We start from the raw sequence: 23717 nt of genomic DNA on the forward strand, positions 1-23717 counted from the left end.
TGAAGGGAATTAAATAACATTTATTTCATTAGAGAACAAAACCAGCAGCATCACAGCCTGAGCCCTTATCCATCCCAGCCTCCCCCCCCCCACGCTTCTGCCTAATGTCGATAATGGGGGCTGCGGGATCTGGACCTTGAGCGCCTGGAAAGAGAAAGGGAGGGGCTGTGAGGGCTAGGCAGAGCAGGGGAGCCCTGTGCATGCGAGTACATGTACACACATGCACCAGCACACTCGGGACCACTTGGGCTTCAGTGGCTGCAAAGGAGGGAGGCAGCCCTACCACTGGAGGGTGCAGGGTGGGAATGGATGATCAAACACAGCCAGACCTCCCGCACAGGACAACTATGATCCCCCAGGCAGCTGGTCTGGCTTACCTTCGGGAAGAGCTGTACTCTCGACCTAGGAAGGAAGGAGGAGGTGAGGGCAAAGCAGACGCCCAGGGCCAGGAATGGGCCCCGGGCTGGGACTACACCCTGTGCGCCCACCTACACCAACGAGCGTTTCTTCCCGTCCTGCAGACCCCTCCACTGAAGCAACACTGTGTGCATGCCTGCGTGTGTGCACGCACGCATCTTAAGAGTTTTAACGTAGAAGACTAACGTGAGAATGTACCACGGTTTTTTTGTATTCCGTTTTGACATCACTTTTTTAAAAATGTATTTGTATTGATTTCAGAGAGGAAGGAAAAAGGAGAAACATCAATGATGAGAATCACTGACTGGCTGCCCCCTGTATACCCCTCACTGAGGCTCAAGCCTGCAACCCAGGCATGTGCCCTGACCTGGAATCAACCATGACCTCCTGGTCATAGGCTGACACTCAAAAAACAGCCATTCAGGTCAGGACACTTTTTGTTTTTGTTACTCTTCATCTGAGGATATTTTCCCATTGATTTTTAGGGAGAGTGGAAAAGGAAGGGAAAGGCAGAGAGAAACATCGATGTGAGAGAAACACATCAACTGGTTGCCTCCTGCAGGAGCCTCTACCAGGCTGGCTAAGGAGGAGCCTGCAACGTGCCTGTGACCGTGCCAATGACCAGAATCGAACCTGGGACCCTTTGGTCCCCAGGCTCTATCTGCTGAGACAACCCGCTTCTTTTAATGCCCCGAGCCTGCCCCACAGCTCCGGGCCTGGGGCAGGGACACTCACTGTGACGGGGGGACGGAGAGCGGCTCTGCCGGCTGTACTGGCGCTCCCACTCTTCTCGCTCCTTCTCCCGGCGTTCCCGTTCCCTGCAGGGCAGGGCGGCGACCCAGGGAGGGGTGAGCATGCTGCCCAGAACCCACCCCAGGGGCACTGGGGCACCTGCCCAGAGCAAGTGCTTCACATCCCAGTCACAGTGGAAGAGCAGCTTCCCCGCACGGAAAACGAGGAGCGCTCAGAGGGGATGCTTGCTTGCTGGGCAGAGCCCGGACTCCAACCCTAGTCAGCCTCGCTCTGAGAGGTTCGCTGAACAAACAGAAAGGAGGGCTGCCTACTTCAATCATGTCCTGTCCCACTCCACGCAGTCACAGACACAGGGACTTACATGCGAAGTGCTTAATTGGTGTTCCACAGAATGGCTGGGATTTGCAATCCTTAGGGCGACATTTACTGGGCACCTTCTCCTGGCTGAGGTGGGACAACTTTTCCTCCCTATTTAAGTAGCTGAGCAAATTAAGACTCAAACAAGAGAAAGGCCCATAGCTGGTGGACCAGGCAGGATCAGAACCCAGGTCTGAATGAAACCGAGTCCTCTGGCATTCTGCCTCCTAACGGAAGCACACAGCATCCTCGAAAACCCAACACACAAAGGGCGTGAAACAGTGATGTCAACAATGACCACTAACAGCATTGGGCCTTTCCATGTGCCAGGCACCACACTGGGAGCCTCATAGGGGCATTAGTACGTCTGTCTCAGAGGAAGGAGTCCCAGCTCAGAGGGTCAAGTTATTTGTCCAAGGACCACAGCAAGTACAGAGTAGAACCAGAACTGCTAGCAGACAACAAGGTCCTGCCACTGACTGACTTCCCTCCTTGCTAATACGGAGCACTACGGCCTCCAGTGTGGCTGGGGGGTGGGGTGGGGAGGCAGGGCCTGAGGCCTTGTGGGCACTAATCCCTGAGCCAGCCTGTGAGGGCCACACAGAGACAGCTGGCTCTCAGCTCTGCAGTGGAAGACACAAAACGAGAAGAGAAGCAGAGGGGACAGGAGAGAAGCTGTCTCCCGCACTGGGCAGACCAGCCACGGGGCTGGCTGCAGTTCAGCTCTGCCACAAAGAGCACCACCTCCGTGTTCTGGGGCTGAACACACAGCAGCCAGACCTGGCATCTCAGTGGGGACACGGATAATAAGCAAGCACACAAACAGACTGCACGCAGGTGAGGGTTAGTGTTATGAAGCACACAGCAGGATTGGAGCTTGGAGCATTTGGGGGTGCTACTCTAGACAGGATAGTCAGGGAGAAGATCCCCCCAGTGGACGGAGGGAGGAAACCAGGTGAGGATCTGGGGAACAGAAATGGGAGCTGGGAGCTGGTGGAGCAGGGTCCCAGTGGCTGCGATAAGCTGGGGATGCAGGGAGGACACAGGGCTATAGCTCAGAGCGGGGTGGCAGGGAACAAAGGAAATGGGGGCTTCCCAGGAGAAGGTGGCTGCGGCCCTGATACAGGGAGTAGAAGTCTTACTTCATACGGATCTTCCGGGCCATGGCGCGAAGCTCATCTTCCCGCTCCTGAGGCAGAAATGGCAGTGAGGGCTGGCCCAGCTGGCACCCACCCTCGTCCCGCCTTTCACTCCACCCTCACCTGCCGTTCATGCTCCTGTTGTATCATCTTCTCCTGAGCGGCCTTCTTATCCGCCTTGACTGTGGGAGAGAGGGACACTGGCTTGGCAGGCCTTCAAGTTCAGACGGTCAACCAGCCTACCAAGGCCCTTAGCATGACGGCAGCAAAGCAGTGTGCATACCCACCCCTCCCCAGAGTGCCTCTCCCAAAGGCCAGGCTGGGAGGAGGGGGAGCAAGGAAGACTTGAGGGACAGAGGGGTACATACACTGTCTGTTCAGTGCCTTCTGCATCCTCAACTTCAGCTTTTCCTGTGGCGTCAGCTTGGGCTGGGGGAGGGGGAAGAAAGGAGGGAGAGGGGGTGGGTGTCCCGGAGTTCCCACAACCCACCTCATTGAGCCTGGAACTTTTGGGGGCATGTGGGGAAGAGCAAGCTATGGACACCTGCCAGGAAGGTCTGGAGGTCCAGGGGAGACTGAGCCCCAGTGAGGAGTGAGGAGAAGGGGACATGGATTTCATGGGGACAGAACCCTTCCAGTCCCCCTCAATCCCCAGGGCTGGGTCTCCCGGCCCACCCGGGCCCCCCTGCAGGCCCACCGGGCCCAGCACTCGGGCACTGCTGCTGGCGGGAGTTAGACGGGCGAGTTCCAAATTCTTACTGACTTTGGCAGCTCCTGTCTCTTTACCAGCGGCAGGTTCGGTCCTGGGAGGAGGAAAGAACACCTGCCATCTCTGACCCCAGACAGCCTCAACACTGCCCTCAGACCAGAGTCACGGCCATGGGTCTCAGGTGACCCCAGGGGATACCCTGTCCCTCTCAGATCCCTCAGGATAGGACCCCCCTGACCCACCATCCAAGGCAAGGCCCTGACTCCTCAGAACCACCCTCCCAGGTCAGGACCATGCTCCCTCACACCTCCCAGGACAGAGACAAGTTCAAAACCAAAATGGTCAAGTTCATTCTCCATCTCAGGCTGTCAATCTTCTTCCCACAGCCCTGCACCTGCTCACTTTTTCAGCTTCTCGCCCACCGCGGGGGACGATGCCGGCCTGGTCAGCTTCTCCCTCGGGGGTGAAGATGAGTGACTCTGGCTACGGCTTCGGCTACAGCTGCGGCTGCGGCTGCGGCTCTGGCTCTGGCTCTGGCTGGGGCTGCGGCTCCGAGTCAGACTGCGACTTCGGGATGGGCTGAGGGACCAGCTGCTGCGGCTGCGGCTGCGGCTGCTGCTGTGGTGCCTGGGGCCCCGGCCGCCCCGCCTGTACCAGTCCCCTGAGCGGGAGCGGCTCCTGACAGCACAATGGGGCAAGAGAGGGGCCATGAGGCTCCAGGGACCTCGTTCACCGCCCCCCAAGCCACAGGCTCTGAATCTACAGTCCTCCTGTAAGGCCCAGTGGTTGGTCCGGGTGTGACCACCTCTCTCCAGCTCCTTTCCCTCAGAAATCCTAGATGATCCCTGGCCTCACTCAGCTTAAATAGAGACAACCTTCTATCTAGATACAACCACCCCCAAATCACTAGATACCACCTCCCTGGGTAGGTGACCTCTGGGAAGATGGAACCTGGTTAGTCAGTACCCCTTTTACATACTGTGCCCAGCTCCGGGCACACAGTAACCACATTCTCACCTTGCCAAGACCCAGGGTCTCACACCAGTGGGGCCCAGGCCCTAGCCCCACTCCCGCAAGGCTGCAGCACACACCTACCAGACCCAATTTGGGGGCGAGCAGCCCCATCCTCTCTGTCTGGGACTGGACTCCTCAGGTAGGGCTCATTGGGAAGCTGGCATCTGGCATGTGACCAGTCCCCACTCCCCCAGCCTTTCTTCTGCTATCACCCTGGGTCAGCCTCCAGGGAATGACCTGGAAGCCAAATCTAGGCCCCACACTGATTCCATTGGGGCTGTCCTGAGTTTTTAGAAAATTCAAATTTACCCTAGCTGGTATGGCTCAGTGAATAGAACATCAGCCTGTCGACTGAAGGGTCCTGGGTTCAATTCTAGTCAAGGGCACATGCCTGGGTTGTAGAGTCAATCCGCAGTAGGGACCATCAGGAGGCAATGATTCTCTGTCATCATTGATGTTTCTATCTCTCTCTCCCTCTCCCTTCCTCTCTGAAATCAATTTAAAAAATTTTAAAAAACATATATATATATTTTTAAAAGAAACCTTAAAAAAAAAGATAGAAAATTCTAACTTGTTGGCAATATTAAAAAAAAAAACAAGAAGCTGCCCTTTAAAAATCCAGACTCAACTTTTCTTGAGAAACCAGGCGACTGGTCAACACCAGGCCCATCACTGAGCAGCCAATGACCCCTTCGGATGGGACATGTGCTCCACCTGCTGCTCTGTTTTGCTTGCCAGACCCCGTAGATAGCTGACATTGAGATGCAAACAGGAAAAGCACAGGTGACAGCGCTAACAAGAGTAACCGTCCTTCCCGACTGCGAGGCTACTGTGTATGTACTCAGCAGTTACATGGGTTTACAAGTCACACTTTCACCATGTGCAGGGGACACTATCTCTAATTCACAGACAAAGAACTGGCCCCCTCAAAGTTCACTAGCAGGGCCAGAATTTACAGCCAGGCAATTGCTCCGAGGCCCATGTTCTCACCCAGGGAGCTGACCCGCTTTCCACAGCAGCCCTGACGTCACCTGAGAGCGGGATACCCCAGTCTCTAGGTGCTTTTTTCCAGTCATCAGCAGCACTCGCCTCAAACCCTGCCTTCCCCCAAAGGGCTGTCCCAGCTCTAAAGGCCAGACTCTGCTACAACCACAAGACCCCGGGAGTGCCCATGCACCTCTCCACCTCTCGGCTGAGGAACTCCCTGTGAGAAGAGCAGCTGGGTCTCTGTCCTCACAGCATCCCTGAGCAAGGTGGTGGAGCCCCACCGTCACCATGTTGGAGCTGCCTCAGAGTGGGCCGACTGCCCACAAACCCAGTGCTTCCTGGTCTCATGACCTCAGGGCCCAGGCCGCCAGCAGGTCCCGCGCCCCCATGCCCGCCAGGCCCAGGCCCGCCAGGCCCCCCAGGCCCGCCAGGCCCGCCAGGCCCGCCAGGCCCGCCAGGCCCACGTACCTGCTTCTGCGGCGGGGCCCATACCCACCGCGTCGGGGTGGTGAATGGGAGTAGCGGTGTCCGTCCCGGGAGCCGCCACCGGAGTGTCGCCGGCCACGGCTGCGAGACCGGGAATACCGCCGGGAGCGGGACCGGGAGCGGGAGCGGGAACGGGAGCGGGAGCGGGCGTGCCGGCCTGAGCGATAGTAGCCCCCGCCACGGCGGGAGCGGGAGCTGGAGCGAGAGCTGGAACGGGAGCTGGAGGTCCTCGAGGCGGAAGAGGAGGAGGAGGAGGAGCGGCGGCTGCAGGCAGGGCAGAGGGCAGGTCAGTACTGGCCTGAGCCCCAGCGCCCCCTGCCCCAGGTCCCCCCATGGTGGCCAGGACTGTGGCCAGGGCGTAGGGCGAGCAGCGTGAGCGTTACCGACCGGGCGTTGGCATTACGTCCCGGGGCGGGGCCGCCAGGCTGGGGGGGTGCGGGAGGCTTCCCTGTGGCAGCCCCTGATGCGGCTGCAGCAGCTGCTGCTGCCGCTGCCTCCTCATCGCTGCCCCCAAAACTGGTGATGAAGGTGATCTTCTCCTCGCGGCCCGGAGTCGGGGAGCGGGAGCGGGAGCGAGACTCGGAGGTGGATTCCGAGGGCGACCTACGAAGGAGGGGAGGTGCTCAGTCATCAGGCTCCCCAAGCCCGTCTCCAGCGAAGGATGCACACCGCAGAGCAACAGCAATGAGAACAGCGTGGGACCTAACACCCAGCACCCAGGAATAGCTGCAAGGGCTGTACAGGATTTGATTCCTGACCAGGCAGCCTTTCCCAAAGAGCCAGGAAAGGGCTGGCAGAGAACTGTGCTGATTGTGCATGGCTACGAAAAAGGGAGGAGCAGATCTATACATTTAATATGGAAGGGTTTCCCACTATATATGTTAAGTGCGTATGTGTATGTGTGTTCTAAGACATTAAAGTGTAGTACAATGCCAGACCTCTCCCCAAAAGGTGCCTCACCTCACATATCCTCCTGACAGCCCCTTGAACAGATCCCTACCAACCACCCCTGCTCATGAGGGAATTAGCTCAGATCGAGGTCTGTCCACCCTCAAACCCCCTTCCCGACCAGTGCCACATCCAAGAGACACACATGGGAATAGACAGGCCACACATCCTATCGGTTCTCACAGCTTATTTCTGGGTGTTCAAATTAAAGACACTTTCCATTTCTAAGTTACACCTATCTGCCATTTCTTGTCATCTTTAACACAAGACTCCATTGTGAGTAAGTCAGGAAATTAAAGAGGGTTCATATATAAAGAAAACAATTGGAAAAGTGGGGGTGGGGCCCTCAGCCCTGACCAGGATGCTCAGTTGGTTGAAGCATTGTACCTAAACATTAAGTTTGTGAGTTTAATCCCTGGTCAAGGCACCTACAAGGAGCAACCAATGAATGCATAACATAAATAATTGGAACAACAAATCTATGTTCCTTCTCTCTCTCAAATCAATAAATAAAATAAAGCCCTAGCCAGTTTGGCTCAGTGGGTAGTGTAAGCCTGTGGACTCAAAGGTGCTAGGTTGGATTTGGGTAAAGGGAACAGGCCTGGGTAGTGATCCCCAGTAGGGGGCATGCAGGAGGCAACTGATTGATGATTCCCTCTCATCACTGATCTTTCTCCCTCTCCCTTCCTCTCTAAAATCAATAATATAGGCATATATAAAATAAATAAATCAATAACATAACATAAAAATAGATTCAGACTCACAGCTGACATCAGGTACTAAGACGCCAAGAACACATCACCCTGTCTGTGAGCTCAGGGCACCCTAACAGCACCCTGTACCCCTCCTCACCCTACCCCTCCACTACGGGGTATGCTGGCTGCTGTTCCCCGGGTCCCCAGGAACTCACCGTTTATAGGGGTCGTAGGTGGGGCTGTCTCGGCGTGCATAGCTATAGAGAGAGAATAAAGTGGAACAAGAGGAGGTTTTGGAATCTGAGCTGGCATAAAATTGGACCAACCCCTGAACTTGGGCATCCAAGGCCAGACACTGGGCACAGTGAGAAGGAAGCTGCTGGCTAGGCTATGGGCCTGCCCTGGATCCCTTTGTCTACCCCTCCCTAGATCTTCTAAAGCCTTACCTTTGACCCTGCCCCCCAATGTTCCAGATGCATCCTGACCTCCAACTAACAAGGACTCCAGGCCTGCTTGGGCTCCAGAACCCATTCTGGAAGTATCCCTCTTCCCACTCCATGCCCTGGGTTCTGCTAAGTGGGTCCTGGCTTACTAATGACGAAGGTGATAAAATTACAAGAACTAACATGTCTTAAATGCCATTTGCCCAGAGTCATACATTTCATAAATGAAAGCTGGGATTCCAACTCAGGCCATATGGTCCAAGCCTGCCCCACGGCGATGATAATGATGGTGGGAACCCGTGTGACTCTTTAATAGACACTTTCCATACCATACAACAAACCCTGGGCCCACAACGGGTTGTTTAAGCCTCATGGCAACCCTCAATCACACTCCCTGAATGCAGGACATGTGGCAAAAGGAGGTATGGGCTTGCCAAGGGCTGCCAGGCCTAAGAGGCAGGGGCAGGGTGACTCTCCACATGCCAGCCTGCCTTATCCAAACGTGCTCAAGACCACCATGTGGGCACTGGCACAGCCCCTCTCCTGGGAGGTCACAGTCCGGTTCCAAAGAAGAAAACTAAGGTTGTGAGAGGAAGTCACTTGCCCAAACTCTGACAGCGAGGAACAACGAAGCAGCCCCTGCCCTCGCCCTTTCCAGCCACCCCTCCTCGCCTCCCACTGGCCCCGAGATGCTGGCAGGGGCCTGAGAGTGAGGAAAACGGCTGGCAGGGCAGGGTGTCCACATATCCCTCAAGGCCATTCCTACTTCTAACCCTCCCCATTCACTGCCCCTCTAGGAGGACTCTCCCTCCACAAGCCACATGCCTGCCCCCTGAACCCGTCCCCTCCCTAGAACCTGGAAACACTGACGCTGGCAGGGTGGGAGGCACCGGGAAGAACCCAACCTACCTGGGAGGGCTGATCTTCCGGCCCCTCAGGCGCTTCTCCCGGAACTCCCTCCGCTGGCGCCGGGAGCGACGGCCCTGGAGTAGGGTGGGTACCAGGATGGTGAGGGGTGTGCCCTCCCTGAGACGCACTCCTGCCCTCACCCGGCCCAGCCCTCACCGAGTACATGGCCTTCTCCTCCTCAAGGGCCTTGGCGTGTTTGATGGCCTCCGCCTCCTCCTTGTCTTTTCGGAGCATCCTGCACAGAGAGGGATGAGGGTCACCAAGGAGGAGGGGGAAGGCCACAAGCAGAGTCACTGCAGGAGGAGGGGGACTCAATGCCATCTTGGGCCTCTCACTCATTCAGCACTGTTGTTGAGCATTTACTGAATGCCAGGTGTTAGGGATTCAGTATTAAAAAAAGAAAAATAGAGAAATCTCATCTTCATGGGCTTACATGCTGGGGAAAAGACCCACAGAAACGAATCATATGACAGGTTAGATGGTGAAAACCTTGATGGGAAAATAAATCATGAAAGGGGAAAGAAAGTGCCAGACGCAGGGGATCAGGGAAGCCACACAGCAAGTGACAGCTGAGGGCCTTCCCAGTTTGGCTCAGTGGGTACAGATTCGGCCCACAGACTGAGGGTCCCAGGTTTACTTCTGGTCAAGAGCACGTACCTTGGTTTCAGGCTCAATCCCTGGCCCTGGTCAGGGCGTGTAGGGGGCAACCAATTGATGTGTCTCTCTCACATTGATGTTTCTGTCTCTCCCCCTCCCTTCCACTCTAAAAATCAATGGAAAAATGTTTTCCGGTGAGGATTAACAACAAAAAAGAAGGGAGGAAGGAAGGAAGGGAGGGAGGGAGGGAGGGAGGGAGGGAGGGAGGGAAGAGAGAGAGAGAGAGAGAGAGAGAGAGGGGGGGGGGGAGAGAAGAGAGAAAGAAAGAAAGAAAGAAAGAAAGAAAGAAAGAAAGAAAGAAAGAAAGCAAGCAAGAAGCTGAGGAGAAATAAGGAAGGAAGGAAGGAAGGAAGGAAGGAAGGAAGGAAGGAAGGAAGGAAGGGAGCTGAGGAGAAACCTGGAGGGGAGGGTGTAAGCTGCACAGATACCAGCAGAGCCAACTGCACAGAGTGGCCTTGGCACTTGAGGCGTAGGGAGGCCATGGAGGTGGCAGGGTTGGAGTGTGTGGGTGGATGGGGTGGATGGCCAAAGGACCAGACAGGTGAGACCTTGTGGCAGTGGTGAGAGCACTGGTTGCTCCGAGTGAGGGGGGAGCCATGAGGGTTCTGGGCAGGTGGTGTTGAATTATTCAGATTCCAACTCACTGCCCTGGTTAGCGGGGCCATTCTATGCAGCCTGCATGGGGTGTGGCACAGGGCAGAGGCTCAACCAGCCCCGCTCTAGAGAATGACCCAGTGAACAAAGGCAGTCCACTAGAGGGTGCTGTCCACCAGGCCCAGGAACCCTGGGCCCTGATAACCAGTCTCATAGAATTGGATCTGGCCTTAATTTCTGCCCAGGTAAAGCTGGGTCACAAGGACCCAGCCCACAAGCTCAGAACCTGTGTGTAAAGCCCTTAATGCAGGGCCAGGCACATGAAGTGCTCAGTAATGGCGTGGCTGTTAGTATCGGGATTACAAGAGAAATACCACATCCAGAGTAGGAAGGGTGTCAGCCATCAGGCCTCACCTGACGAAGTCACCATCAGCCATGCCATAGGTTGTAGCCTGTTTGTTGAGATCTGCCACCTGTTCCTGGTTCAGTTCATCCACGTCCACCTCCACGTCTGCACCAAGAGAAAGGCTGTCAGGGGCCAAAGCCGAGACAGAGGACAGGGGAGCCCACCAGACTGAAGGCCTCTGCAGGGAGGGCGGGAGTCAGGTCATCTCAGTGTCCCCAGGCCGGCACGGGGCTTGGCCAGAGCAGGCACAGTACATGGGGTGGGCAGGGGATGTAATGGTGGGAGCCCACAGGAGCATGAGCAGTGGGAAGGATGAGCAAGACGTATGAAGGGAATAGAGAAAAGAGGAGTGACTAGGGGCTGCCCGAGGGTGGATGGAGATGGGTGTGGGTCACAGGCAATTAGGAGCCAGTGGGTGGTACAGAAGTGGAAGTGGGATGGACACTTTCCATGTGCACAGTAGCTGGCTGAGTGAGAGCTGGGATGAGAGGAGGAAGATGCTGGGTGCGGACCAATGGGTGCAGAGGTAGGGAAACGGCAGGGTGGGGCATGACGGGTGCCTCTGTAACTGGATGACCACTTGTTTTCCAGGAGAGAAAACAAAGGGGAGGGAGAGACAGAGGCTGACCCAAGTAGAAGAGAACGGAGCCAGAATCTAGGTGGGGAGTGTCATAAAGCAGTGTCCTAAAACTGAGAAAGGGGAGGCAGAGAGAGAAGCTGGGAACAGAGCACATAGGGAGACAGCGAGGCGGCAGGAAGCTGGAGTGCCCTGGAGCAGGGCTGGCAGAGACGGGCTTGTGAGCACGAGGTGCCCCACAGAGGGAGAGGGACGAGACACACACACAAAAAAACGATGCCCAGGGACTGGGGGGTGAGGGAGGGCAGAGAGGGGACCCCACCGATGTCGGGGATGACCTCATCTTCGTCCGAGTTGCTCTCCTCCTCAGCTGGTGACTCCTCCTCCTCTGGCTTCTCTGCCGCCTTCTCTACCTCGGCCACGGTGCTGTCCTCGTACGTGTAGCCAATGGAAGCCTTCTTCTCCGCCAGCCTGGAACGGAGAGCCTGTGAGCCAGGGCAGCACCCAGGGGAGAGGCGCAGCACACCAAGCTCTCTGCACACAGGCCCTCACGTATGCCTCTCAGCCTGAAACCCTCTGCACCCACCTCCACCAGCTTCTCCCTCTCCTCCAGGCCCAGCTCTAACACTCCGTTTTCCAGGAAGTCCTTCCCCAGGTGGGGTCAAGCCCTTGCCTGGCCCACGTTGGGTCCACTGGTCAGTGACAGACCAGTCTCCTTCCACCAGACTAGGAGGCCTTAAAGGGAAAGGCCGAGTTATTTCGGGTAACAATGTGGCCCAGCTTTGCCTAGAACAGAACCGGGGCCTAGTGTATGTCTACCTAGTGCTGCTGAATTTAGTCAACATTCCCTGACGCTTTCTAGTGCCAGCCTCGTCCTGAAAGTGGGGTCGTGCATAGGATTAGTCACATCCCTGAAAGCACTTCAGGTGAAGGGAAGCAGCAAGCCTTAGGCTCACAAAGGGGAGGCCTTGGCAGGAGGGAAGGAGTCAGGGATCCATCCAGGAGCACTGTGGAGCAAGTGGGACTGCAGGGGCCCTGGAGGAGGGACAGCCATCCCTGGAGGAAACAGTGTGCAAAGGCAAAGGGAGACCAAGCACAGCCAGACCAGGGTGGAGAGAGAAGCGAGACTGCCTGACTGCTGCTCTCCCAAGATGGCAGCTGGGGACCTCCCTGCTCCAGGGTAAGGACCCCCCCTCCCCCCGCACTGTAATTCCTCAAGGGACACAGCCGTGAGAAAGCCCTCTGAGTGACAATCAACTGCTGACTGCAAGCTTTCCGCACGGCAGGCACTGGGTAAGCACATTCCAAGCTCCATCCCTGCAGTCCTCGCCACTCCCGGCAGAGGGGCCTCCTGTTAGCCCACCTTAGAGAGGAGCACCTCCAGACCCCAGAGGGAGGTCCTCACCCGCAGGATTCCAATCTCTCCACAGGGCCTGCCCTCCTAACTGCACCTCCCACTACTCCACAAGCTGAAAACATACTGTACAAGTTTTACAGAAAACCTTTCCCCTCCAGCTGCTGCTTCTCTTTCTCTGAACATTTACCAAGTGCCTACTGCGTGCCGAACACTGGACCCGGCACTGGGGAGAAGAGGATGGATGAGGCCATGCCCTGCCTCCCCCAACCCCTCAGTGCCCCAATCCCCACTCACTTCTTCTTCTCGTCCTCACTGGGTCTCTGGAGGCCTCCATACAACTCGTCAATGTAGATCTGGTACAGGCACTGCTCCTCTGAGACTGCAACGAGGCAAAAGGCAAGCAGGTCATTGGGGACACTGGGACTTCAGGAGCAAACACAGAATGCAGTCAGGGGAAGACGGGCAGGGACAGTCACTGATTTCTAGATAATCACACACTGTGTGCGCTGGGGACGCAGCTATTGCAGGGGGCCCTGGCTATTCCACTAACTTACCACATGACCCCAATCAAGGGACTTCATGGCTCTGTGCCTCCGTTTCCTTTTCTGTAAAATGGGACCACTGGCAGAGTGAGTGCTTGGTACTCGGGCACTGCTACTTTAACACTGCTAAGCCTCTGGCTGGACCCTTCAGAACTATAAACTTATCCTGAATACTGGTCGTCACATGGCCCTACGGCCTCTCCATTGTGTTCAATTTAAATTAACCCTTTGCACTCCGCTGTCCACTCTCAGGGGACATCAGAATTCTAGCATATCACTCGGATGTCCCCTCTCAGGGGGGACATTGCAGTTAATTAGTGATTACGGGGAATTGAGTTAATTCAACGCACGTGTTCGCTGCAAAGTAGCGTCGAGTAGCTGGTAGCCAATGTCCAGAAAGGTTCGGAGTGCAAAGGGTTAAGTTTAGCCTGGATGGTATTGCTCAATGGATAGAGTTTCTCATGCACCAAAGGGTCACAGGTTCCATTTCCTATCAAGGGTTTGTACCTGGGTTGCAGGTCCAATCCCTGGCCCTGACTAGGTTGCGTGCAGGAGACAACCAATGGATGTCTCTCTCACATCGTTTTTTTCTCTCCCCCACCCCCGCCCCGCCTCCAAAAATCAATGGAAAAAATACTCCCCAGTGAGGATTAACAAAACAAAAAAACAAAGTATGGTTTAGAGCCACCAGGGCTCTCATTCACCCTCACAGCCCTCGGGGGGGCCGGCTAGAGTTTGGAGCTGGCCCTCAGGAAGCAGTGGTGGGTACAGGTTGGGGGAGCATTGTGGCTGTGAAAACTCCTGACCTACCCTGTCCTTGCTTGGAAAATGGGGCATCACACTGCCTTGCTGGGTGGATATGCAGATGTAATGAGATTTTTAAAAAGCCCAAGATGGCCAGGGTCCAAACCTCCCTAGGCAAGCCAAGAGCTGGGAAGTCTCCCTGAGCCTCCATTTTCTCTGGAAGGTAACAGTGATTGCGTGGAGAACAATAGTGGACATATATGAACACTTGGCAAACTGGCAAACTCAGCCTAATAATTGTTCAAAACAGGAGCCATTTCCTCCTCAGAGCTCACTTTCTGACCCACGCAGGTAGGGAAAATACACAGAGGAAAACAATGTGTTACTGCAGCTTTCTCCATTTTTTTTTTTTTTTTTTTTTAGGAAGACCATGGAGTCAGAGAGCCAGGGATGTAAAAGTGACCTTGGCAGGACCGTCTAGTTCGGCAGACGTCTCCATACTGGGTCAAGAGGAGGCCCGAGAGGGACAGAGCTGAGACCAAAGCTGAGACCAAAACTAGGGCCCTTCAGAAGAAAGCCCTGGGAGGAAACTTTTCTTCCCAAACGTGTCAAAGTCTCCCAGTCTCTAGGGCCCCCGCACCACCTCCCACACCCAAGATCACTCACTGCCAGCAAAGTCGTTCTGCACCAGGCCACGGTAGCGCTCGTAGTTACATTTCCGCTCGTCCGATTCCTGTTCTGGGGAGCTTTGGCAGAAGTCAAGGTTCTGAGATCAGAGAGAGAAGGCAGATCCCACCCCAGGCCAGCAAGAGGGGGTATGAAGGGCTTGGCTCAGGCTGGGGGCCTGGGGAGGGCTCCCCAGCTGCACACATCCTTCCTTCCAGGAAGGTGGCAGGCGGGCACGGGCGTGGGAAAGAAGAGTCGCTGCTGGGTCGGTCTCCCTGCCTGGCAACCCCTTGGGGAGACAGCTTACATGGTGGTGAGCAGTGGGGGGGTGTAGTCAGGGATGTGGTCCAGGTGGGCGCGAACATCAAAGCGGTCAATCATGTTGTTGGTGTCTCCCTGCCAGGGCATCCTGAAGTGGGAAGCAGGGAGCTTAGGGAATGCCCAGGCACAACGTACCTATGCCCTGCACCTGAAGCTTGGAGCCTGGCCCTCGATCTTCTCTAATCCCCTCTCCTCTCAGTCCCTTTGGTACAAACCTGCCTGAATAGGGGCCTGAGCACAGCACTATAGAAACGGGGCTCTTTTCCTCAAAACCAAGTAAGTGTGAAGAACCTGAACCCGGTCCTGGGGGCCACGTGCCAAGCCTGTCACCTGAAACACCTCCTCTGGCCACCTACTCCCTGCTTCAACTCAGCCTCTGATCCTAGCCCTGGTCCCACCAATTCCCCTCTAAGCCCTACAGCCACCACTACACCCTAGAGCCTCCATTCTAACTCGCTGGCTCTCCTTAGCTGGTGACTAACACCTTCCCATGCAGGTCAAGCCTTGCTTGCCTGAGTCCCCAAAGGTCTGCCCATACCCCAGGTCCCTCGTAGCCCTCGGTCACAGACATTATCTGGCCCCTCAAACTCAGTCTTACATGTTGACGGGGCTCTCTGCGGCCAGGGCAACTGCAGAATCCAGGTGTACCTTGCAAGCTCTGCCATGCACCTGCAGGAACTGGGCTGGGTCCTTCTTCTGCAGGGACAGACAGGATGGAGGTTATCTCCCAACTGAGCTCCAAACCTCACTCCCCTCCACACAACCACGGACAGCAGCGAGCTCACCTCTGTGTCAAGCAGGCCCTGTCTCAGAGCGGCAGCACCAACAGGGGCCACTCAACCTCAACGGAACAAGGGGTTTCCTCTCAAGGTAGGGACAACAGGCTCTGAGCTCCAATCTTCTTCACAGTCAGTACCAAGACCTCCCTCCCTAAAGTATGACTCCCAACCCTTCACCCCACCCAGGGCTTTCAGAGCCCTTTGGCCCGGATCAGCCTCACACCAGGCACATGGAAAGATGCTCAATGTCATTAGTCATCAGGGAAATACTATTGAGAACCATGAGGTACCACTCCACACTTACTAGGATGGCTAAAATGGAAAGGACGGAAAACACAAGTACTGGCAAGAATGTGGAGAAATTAGGTTTTTCAAACAGTTAAACAAAGAATGGCCGTGTGACCCAACCATTCCATTCCTAGGTAAACAGCCAAAAGAACCTAAAACAGATACTCAAATACTTGTATACAAATGTTCATAACGGCACCATTCACAATAGCCAGAATTGTGAATGGTAACCCAAATTGCCGCCCACAGATGACAGATACAACGGGGTACATCCAGACAATGGAATACTGTTTGGCAATAACAAGGAAGAAGGCAGCAATCCACACTAAAACAAGGGCGAACCTTGAGCACATTATGGTAGGGGAAAGAAGTCAGGCACGAAAGGATGATCCCGTTTATGGAACCGTCCAGAACAGGCAAATCCAGAGACAGAGCAGCTCAGTGGTTGCCCAGCACTGGGAAGTTTGGGGCAGGGGGGTGACTAATGGGTACAGGTTCTTTTCAAGGTCATGAAATTTTCTAGACTTAATTGTGGTGACAGTTGCACAACCATGTGAATATACTGTAAACCACTGAAATGCTCACCTGAAATGAGTGAATTGTGTGGTATGTGAATTACATCTTCAAAAAGCTAGGTTTTTTTAAAGTTACAAAGATAGAGGTGAGTATCCCTGAGACTACGTACGCCCCTAGGTGCTTGTGTGTGGATCACCATTCCTAGGCACTGTAATTGTCAGGAAAGGAGGAAGTCTAGCAGCAGCAGTTGCACCACTGAGCATCCCATGTGATGGGCCCTGGCTGCGCTCGGCTGATGCCACATCACAGGACCCAGGAGAGCCAGGGGAAGGCTGCCAAGCTTCCCAAGCACCCAACTCCTGCCCACAACTCCGTCAGCATTCCTCCCCTGCTCCAGCCAGCATCGCCTCCCGCTGGGCCCAGGTAGAGGCCTCCTCTAGGACCCCCCGTGGCCAGCTCACCCTCTGCAGTCCATTCTCCAGTGGCCCAGGGGGTTCTGGGAAAACCTATTCATCTCTCTGCTTGGAGCCCTTGCATGCTCTTCCCCAGCTCTGCTCCAGGCAGCCGGCCTGCACCACTCCGTCATCATCCAGGCTTGCCCATGCTCCACTCAGGACCTCAGTGCTTGCTCTGCTCCCGACCTGCCATGCTCTTGTGCATAACACCCCTTCACTTCTAGAAGCCTCCCCGTCAACTTTATCGAAACAGCTTGCCTCACAACCCATTTCCTCTATCTCCTTGACTCCATTGTTTGCTTCAGAGAACCTACCACCACCTGATTTTGCACCTCACATTCACTGATCACCTGTCTCTCGCACTAAAACATCACTTCCCCCAGGCAGGGATCTCTGTTGTCCAGTCATATACTCAGTGGCTATAACAGGCCAGGTCCACTGCAGGTGCTCAGGAACATTGCTCACTGACAGAGGAGATGAAGTCCCTCCAGGAAAAGCCATCAGCATCAAGTTTCCAAGATTCTGCACCTCCTCACTGCCTCCACCTCCCACCCGAACCCCAGCCAGCAGATGGACAGGAGCACCTTCCACTACAAAGAGCTGAGGGGCCAGAGCTGGTATCGGGCCACTAGCTACACCTGCTGAGGCCCAGGTGCTGGGCCCCTATTGTCCCCATTTCACACCCAGAAGCTGCCAGTGGTGGCGCTGCTAGAATTCAACTCCTCACTTGCCCCTCACCTGCCTCCTTCAGTTGCTCCTCTCAGGCCATAGGCTCCTCAGCCCCATGACAGGCCCTGGCCAAGTCTAAGGCCAAGACATCCTCACACCCCTCAGGCTGCTCCAGGCCAAAGGCCCAGTTCCCACAGCCAGGACTCATAGGACATTGTTTGCGGGATGGACTTTGGCAGGTGCAGGAAAACCACTGGCAGGGCAGTCGCCACAGTAAGGAAAAAGCATTGGGCTGAGAGTAAAAACCTGAGTCCCAAGTCTGGCTCTGTTGGGAGATTCTGGAAAAATCAACGACATACCAAAAGCCAGGCATTAATAAGTGTTTTATGTACAGTTTCTCACTCAAAGTTCTCAACCATGGGAGAAATGTACTACTCTTGGCCCCATGTTCCAGGTTAGGAAACTGAGGCTCAGACAGTAAAACCCACTTGCTTAAGATCACATTAGTAATAAGGCAACTAGGATTTGAACCCAAATGGATTTGACATACATTTACCGTGTTAAGCACTTCCAAGCGTACAGTACAGCAGCACTAAGTATACACACCTCGTTGTGCAATAGACCTCCGCAACCTTTTCATCCTGCAAAACTGACACTGAGTCTCTCTCCTTTCCGTCCCCTCCAGGCCCTGGCACTCTATTCTCTCTAAGGGTTTGACTACTTTAGGTACCTCATGTATGTGGAATCTTGCAGTATGTGTCTTTTTGTGACTGGCTGATTTCACTAGGCATATGTCCACATGGTTTCTCTATGTTGTAGCATGTGACAGGACTTCCTTCCTTTTTAAGGCTGAATAATATTCATTGTGCTTATATACATTTTCTTTATCCATTCATCAGCAGATGGACATTGAGGTTATTTCCATATCTTGACTATGGTGAATAATACTGCAATGAACATGATATACAAATATCTCTTCAAAACCTAACATCTGCCCTGGCTGGGTGGCTGGATTGAAGCATCATCCACACACCAAAAGGATGCGCGGCTGATTCAGTCAGGACCATACCCAGGTTGTGGATTTGATTCCCGGTTGGAGCACATACAGGAGGTAACTGATTTTTTTTTTTTTTTTTTAATATTTTTGCTGATTTCAGAGAGGGGGAGAGAGAAATATCAATGATAAGAAAGAATCATGATCGGCTGCCTCCTGCATGCCCCTTATTGGGGATCAAGCCCACAACTCGAGCATGTGCCCTTGACTGGAATAGAACCCGGGACCCTTCAGTCTGCAGGATGACACTCTATTCACTGAGCCAAACCAGCTAGGGCATGGAGGCAACTAATGGATGTTGCTCTCATACTGAGGTCTCTCTCTCCCCCACTTGCTCTATATCTATATCTATATCTATATCTATATCTATATCTATATCTATATCTATATCTCTATATCTATATCTATATCTATACCTACGTAAAATCCATTATTAACCCTCAATTATTTTGCTGCCAGGATCAGAAGAGTTCATTCCATAAAGTTTTTCATTCATTCATGAAGCTGTTAAGCAGGCAACTATGTGTAGACCCTATGCTGCTGTCACAGCTCACAATTCTAGTGTGGGGGATAGATCCGGGCAACAGTGATGACCTGGAGTGGGGAGTCCAAGGGGGTGCCTCACTCAGTCAGGGGCTTTCTGGAGACACTTGAGCTGAGATTTGGTTTTCCCCAACTATCATATCTTCAAGGAATTGTTCCTTTATGCAAAGCACTGATTAAAGAAGAGAGTTGACAAGGACAGGAGCAATAACAGAACCAATGTCTGCTAGGGAGAGAAAGGATTCATGCATCAAGGACAAATCAGAGGCAGGGAAGTCACCTCATCTGGACACATCTCTGGCCTGCCACAATATACCTCAGCTTCTTCAAAACTCGCCCACAACCACCTCTCTCAGCCCAAGAATGATATAAAAGACTGTGCAAGCAGCCCATCCCCGCCTCAAAGCAGCCATCAGCAACTGCCCAGCCGCTGCCACTGTCCACAGCTTGGTGGTTTGGATTGGAATGCTGGTCACGTTCATGTATGGGGACAATGACAGCTTGTACAGGCCTGCACCAGTCACTGTTCTTGTTCTTGATGCTTTTCCCAGTTAACCCTATGAGAGGGGCTGATCATCACCACTGTCCCAAGGGGAAAATAAAGCTGAGGGAGCTCCCTGCTAACAAGGAGCCTGGAGCCCCAGGCCTTCAGAGTGACCCAACTCCAGCCCTCCTTCGTCTACACTCTACACTAGGGGTGTCGAACTCAATCAGAGAAGGGGCCAAAATCTAAAATCCAGCCTAAATCGCGGCCGAATGGTTTACTGAACAGTCATAAACTGTCATTGTGATGGAAACGCAGCGAAGTGCAGTGATGACAGAGCGGTGCGGGCCACATTGCAAGGCCTGGCGGGACGGATTTGGCCCGCGGGCCTTGTGATTGACACATGTGGTCTACACCATCGACCCGGATGCAAATTCCAGCTCTACCTGGTAATAACAAGTTCAGGAACAACAAGAGGTAACGCTGACTGAGCACGCTGCCCTGAGCACGCCCACGCTCAGGGCTCTCTGTGCTCAATCTAACCAAATACTCCAGCGGCCCTGTGTGGGAACTGCTCTCATCCCCACCATTCGTGACGTACATGAAGTGGCATACGACCCATCCCCCTTCTCCAGCAGGAATAGGACTCCTGATATGCCTGGCGCAAGGCCGCCCAGAATAACGTTTATATGTCTTAGCCTCCCTGACCACAGGACTACTTTCTGGCCAGTGCCACATAAGTTGAAGTGTCATGTGCAAACACCTAGAAACTTTCTTAACACTGACATGAGCATTTTGGTCCCTTTTCCCTCCTTCCTCCCTCCCTAGAGGGTGGAATGAAGACATGATGGCCAGAGCTTGAGCAGCCCTCTTGGACCCTGACACAATACTGGGAAGAGAAGTCATGTAGAGCTAGACAGAACTGGGTACCAATGTGCATCTATGTGGAAAAGGAAATAATTTTTTTGTTTTGTTTAAGCCACTGATGTTTTAGGTCTCTATTATTCACAGCCAAACCTGACTCTACATGTTACATCACTTCACATATAGAAGAGGCAACCAGGCTATCTGTTCTCTTCTCTTTTCCTCTCTAAATCAATAATATATATATATATATATATATATATATATATATATATATATATACACACACACACACACACACACACACGTTTTAATATATTGTATTGATTTTTTACAGAGAGGAAAGGAGAGGGATAGAGAGCTAGAAACATCGATGAGAGAAACACTGACCAGCTGCCTCCTGCACAACCCCCACCGGGGATGTGCCCGCAACCAATATACATGCCCTTGACCGGAATCAAACCTTCAATCTGCAGGCTGACGATCTATTCACTGAGCCAAACCAGCTAGGGCAATTTATATTCTTGTATCTTTTGTATTAGAGATGGTCACCTAGGTAGTGAGGAGGCCAGATGGCTTGAGCAAAGGATTGAGGCAGAACAGGTGGTGTGAGTCTGAAAGGAGGCAAAAGCCAGACCAGCAGGGCCTTGAACGCTGTGATGAGAAGCCTAGATTTTCTCTCAAGGGCACTAGGAAGCCACAAAGGAGTTTTGAGCCGAAACTGGTTTGGCTCAATGGATAGAGCGTCGGCTTGGGGACTGAAGGGACCCGGGTTCGATTCCGGTCAAGGGCATGTACCTTGGTTGCGGGCATATCCCCAGTGGGGGGTGTGCAGGAGGCAGCTGATCGATGACTCTCATCGATGTTTCTAGCTCTATCTCTCTTCCTTTTTCTCTGTACAAAATCAATAAAATATTTAAAAAACAAAGGAGTTTTGAGCAAATGAGGGACGGAATCAGCTCTGAGCTTTAGAAAGACCTCTCTGAGTCCTCTGAAGAGGGTGGGCTGGATGGAGCAGGACTAAAGGCCAGGAGACTAGGGAGGGGGCTGGGGCGGTAACACAGTCGCACTAGAAGTGTCCATATAAATATCATATAATTGGAACACGAACCCTAGGACATAAGTGCCTTTTAAAACTGGGGTCTCAATGACAAGTAGGAATTAGATAGATGAGGGGAGGCAATACAGGCACAATGTGTGGTAGCAGAGATGCAATAAAGGACTTTGGAGCTATCTGAAGCTGAGAGACCGGTAGAGGACAGACCAGAAGGACCTTTTAGGTCATGGAATGGAGTTTGGTTTTCTCTCTAAAGGTGAAGCATTACGGCATCAAACAGGAGAGGGAAGTGGTCAGAGTTCACTTAATGAATACTGAATGCCAAGCCAACCTCAAGAATGGCGGAGCCCTGGACACTGCGAGTACAGCAGTAAGCAAGACAAACAACATTCCGGAGGTGGCCAGTCTCCTATCTGGACTGCTCCGCGGGCTAAAGACCTTCCTTCTTCCTGCTAACACTAGCTCTGCGCTCTGAGGCCACACCAAACACCACAGAATGCGCTAACAAACAGAATGCCACAGGGTTTTCGCATTGATGATGCCCAAGAAATGGCTGAATGTTCTGAGAAAACTGAGCCCAAATTTTACCAGGATGACCAGGACCCCACCCTCTCAGGGAGTTCCCACCCCAGATTAAAGGTCAGTTACTCACAATCTTTTCATAGTACTCCCTCCGCCGCTCCGCCCTCTTCTTGTAATCCACCATCATGCCTCGAAGCTTCCGCTCATGCTTGCGCGCCTCGTGCCACATGGTGGAGAGGCCAGGCCTGAGGCCTTCACCTGGGGGGTGATGGGACGAGGGAGTCAGATGGGCTGCAGAAAACATGTGGGCAGAATCAAAGTCACCTACAAGTTGGTGACAGAGCTCATCCTAGATGCCAGCTTCCGGGAGAGCGAGCGAGGCTGCAGAACCGTGTACCGGATGCTCAGGCGTATCCCTGACAACTCTGATCCGGTAGCATGGACGTTCTGGAAAACCCCCAGGGGATTCTGGAGTGAGCGTCCACCTCGGGGCTGGAGTCAAGGATGAACGGTTTTGGAACGGAAAGAGCGAGTGTGTGAAGCAAGCTCTGGAGACAGACACCAAGCAGCTGGGACTGGAGCTCAAGGGAAAGGGAAGAGCTGAAATGGCTCCCACCAGAAGCCAGCCGTGATGGGAGGAGTTGGAGGGGATGAAAATGAAGGCAGGTGGAAGAAAAGGACTTTAGGAAGGAGGTGGAGGTCGAGGGCAGGTGAAGGGCACGGAGGGATGCCGAGGCTTGGAGGAGGAGGAACATGGGGGAGTGCTATCTTTCCTCACAGCAGGGCTGAGGGCTGAGGGGCTATGAAGGGGAAGGGGGAGCAGAGGCTGAGTGAGGCGGAGCAGGCGTGGGTTCAGTTTAGGGGCAAGGCTCCCGGACAGGGGCGGAACCCGACGCTTAGGAAAGGGCTCGAAGACCCCATCTATCCATCTAGTCCCTGAGGGCTCGGACTGCTTTTTTCTTATTTTGACAAGGGGGCGGGACCTGTGGCCCGCGGCGGGGTCGGCCGCGGGGAGTTCCGGCCCACGGCAGAAGCGGCGGCGCGGCCTGAGGCCCCGCAGGCCGGAGAGGGTGCGGGGTGCGAGGCCCTCGGGGCCGGGGCCGAGCAGAAGTTCACAGAAGCCCGGGGAGGGGCGGAGGCGAGGGGGAAGCTGGGCTGACGTCGCTCAGACGCCGGGACGGGGGCCTGCACTCACCGGCTCGTCGCCGCCTGCCTCAGCTGCGCTCGCGCGCGGCCCGCACCGGAAGCGGAAGTGGAAGGCCGCGCATAGGGAAGGAGGCGGGACTTGGCAGAGCGCGCTTCCGCTACGGCAGGGGCGGGTCCTTGAGGGGGCGGGGCCTGGGGAGGCGGGGCGGAGGCTGCAGGCTGGGACCCTGCGGTGGCCAATCCGTGGTCCGTGAGGTCCCAACCGTGTGGGGAAGGCGGGAGCGGGAGCGGGAGGGTGTGGGACGGGGAAAAGGTGGGGGGAGTGGGAAAGGGGAAAGGAAGATGGGTTAGAGATGAGGGGGGAGGGGGAGGGCTGGGTGGAGGCGGGTAAAAGCGGGGAAATTGAGGACATCTGTAGCGGTGTCAACAATAAAAAGTAAATACAGACAGTAAAGAAACAAACAGTCAAATTTCAGCGGGGAGGATAGGGAGATATGGGGGAGATAAGAGATCAACCCAAGGACTTGTATGCATGCGTATAAGCATAGCCAATGGACGGAAAACTCTGGGGAAGGAGGGTGTGTATGGGAGTGGGGTGGGGGTGGGGATTGGTAAGGTA

The 23717-nt window shown here is 54.2% G+C and overlaps 1 protein-coding gene across 6 annotated transcripts; it reads right to left on the minus strand.

Moving 5' to 3' along the window:
• Positions 1-23228, minus strand: LOC118719698 (CLK4 associating serine/arginine rich protein). Of its 6 annotated transcripts, none has more exons than XM_045582247.1 (21): positions 23148-23228; positions 22083-22210; positions 15320-15417; positions 14708-14809; positions 14401-14480; positions 12743-12827; positions 11414-11562; positions 10523-10619; positions 9014-9092; positions 8858-8931; positions 7721-7762; positions 6250-6465; positions 5845-6126; positions 3778-4053; positions 3430-3469; positions 3035-3095; positions 2790-2848; positions 2670-2716; positions 1153-1255; positions 378-402; positions 1-144 (listed from the first exon to the last, which is right to left on the minus strand). In XM_045582247.1, the coding sequence occupies exons 2-21, from the start codon at positions 22179-22181 to the stop codon at positions 29-31; spliced, it is 2130 nt and encodes a 709-aa protein (XP_045438203.1). In that variant the 5' UTR covers positions 22182-22210; positions 23148-23228; the 3' UTR covers positions 1-28. The 6 variants fall into 6 exon arrangements, with proteins under 6 accessions (XP_045438203.1, XP_036295312.1, XP_045438202.1 ...); XM_036439419.2 differs by having other exon boundaries at positions 1153-1235; positions 23148-23212; XM_045582246.1 differs by having other exon boundaries at positions 22083-22243; positions 23148-23208.
• Positions 23229-23717: the final 489 nt, after the last annotated feature.

The sequence above is a fragment of the Pipistrellus kuhlii genome, unplaced genomic scaffold (assembly GCF_014108245.1).
Source record: "Pipistrellus kuhlii isolate mPipKuh1 unplaced genomic scaffold, mPipKuh1.p scaffold_m20_p_152, whole genome shotgun sequence".
Classification (NCBI taxonomy): domain Eukaryota; kingdom Metazoa; phylum Chordata; class Mammalia; order Chiroptera; family Vespertilionidae; genus Pipistrellus; species Pipistrellus kuhlii.

Coding starts and splice junctions, on each gene's coding strand:
- LOC118719698 (XM_045582247.1), bottom strand. CDS start 22,181: ATGTGGCACGAGGCGCGCAAGCATGAGCGGAAGCTTCGAGGCATGATG. Junction 14,481..14,707: donor CCCCCACTGCTCACCACCAT/GTAAGCTGTCTC, acceptor CTTCTGCCAAAG/CTCCCCAGAACAGGAATCGG. Junction 6,127..6,249: donor GGACGTAATGCCAACGCCCG/GTCGGTAACGCT, acceptor CCCTGCCTGCAG/CCGCCGCTCCTCCTCCTCCT.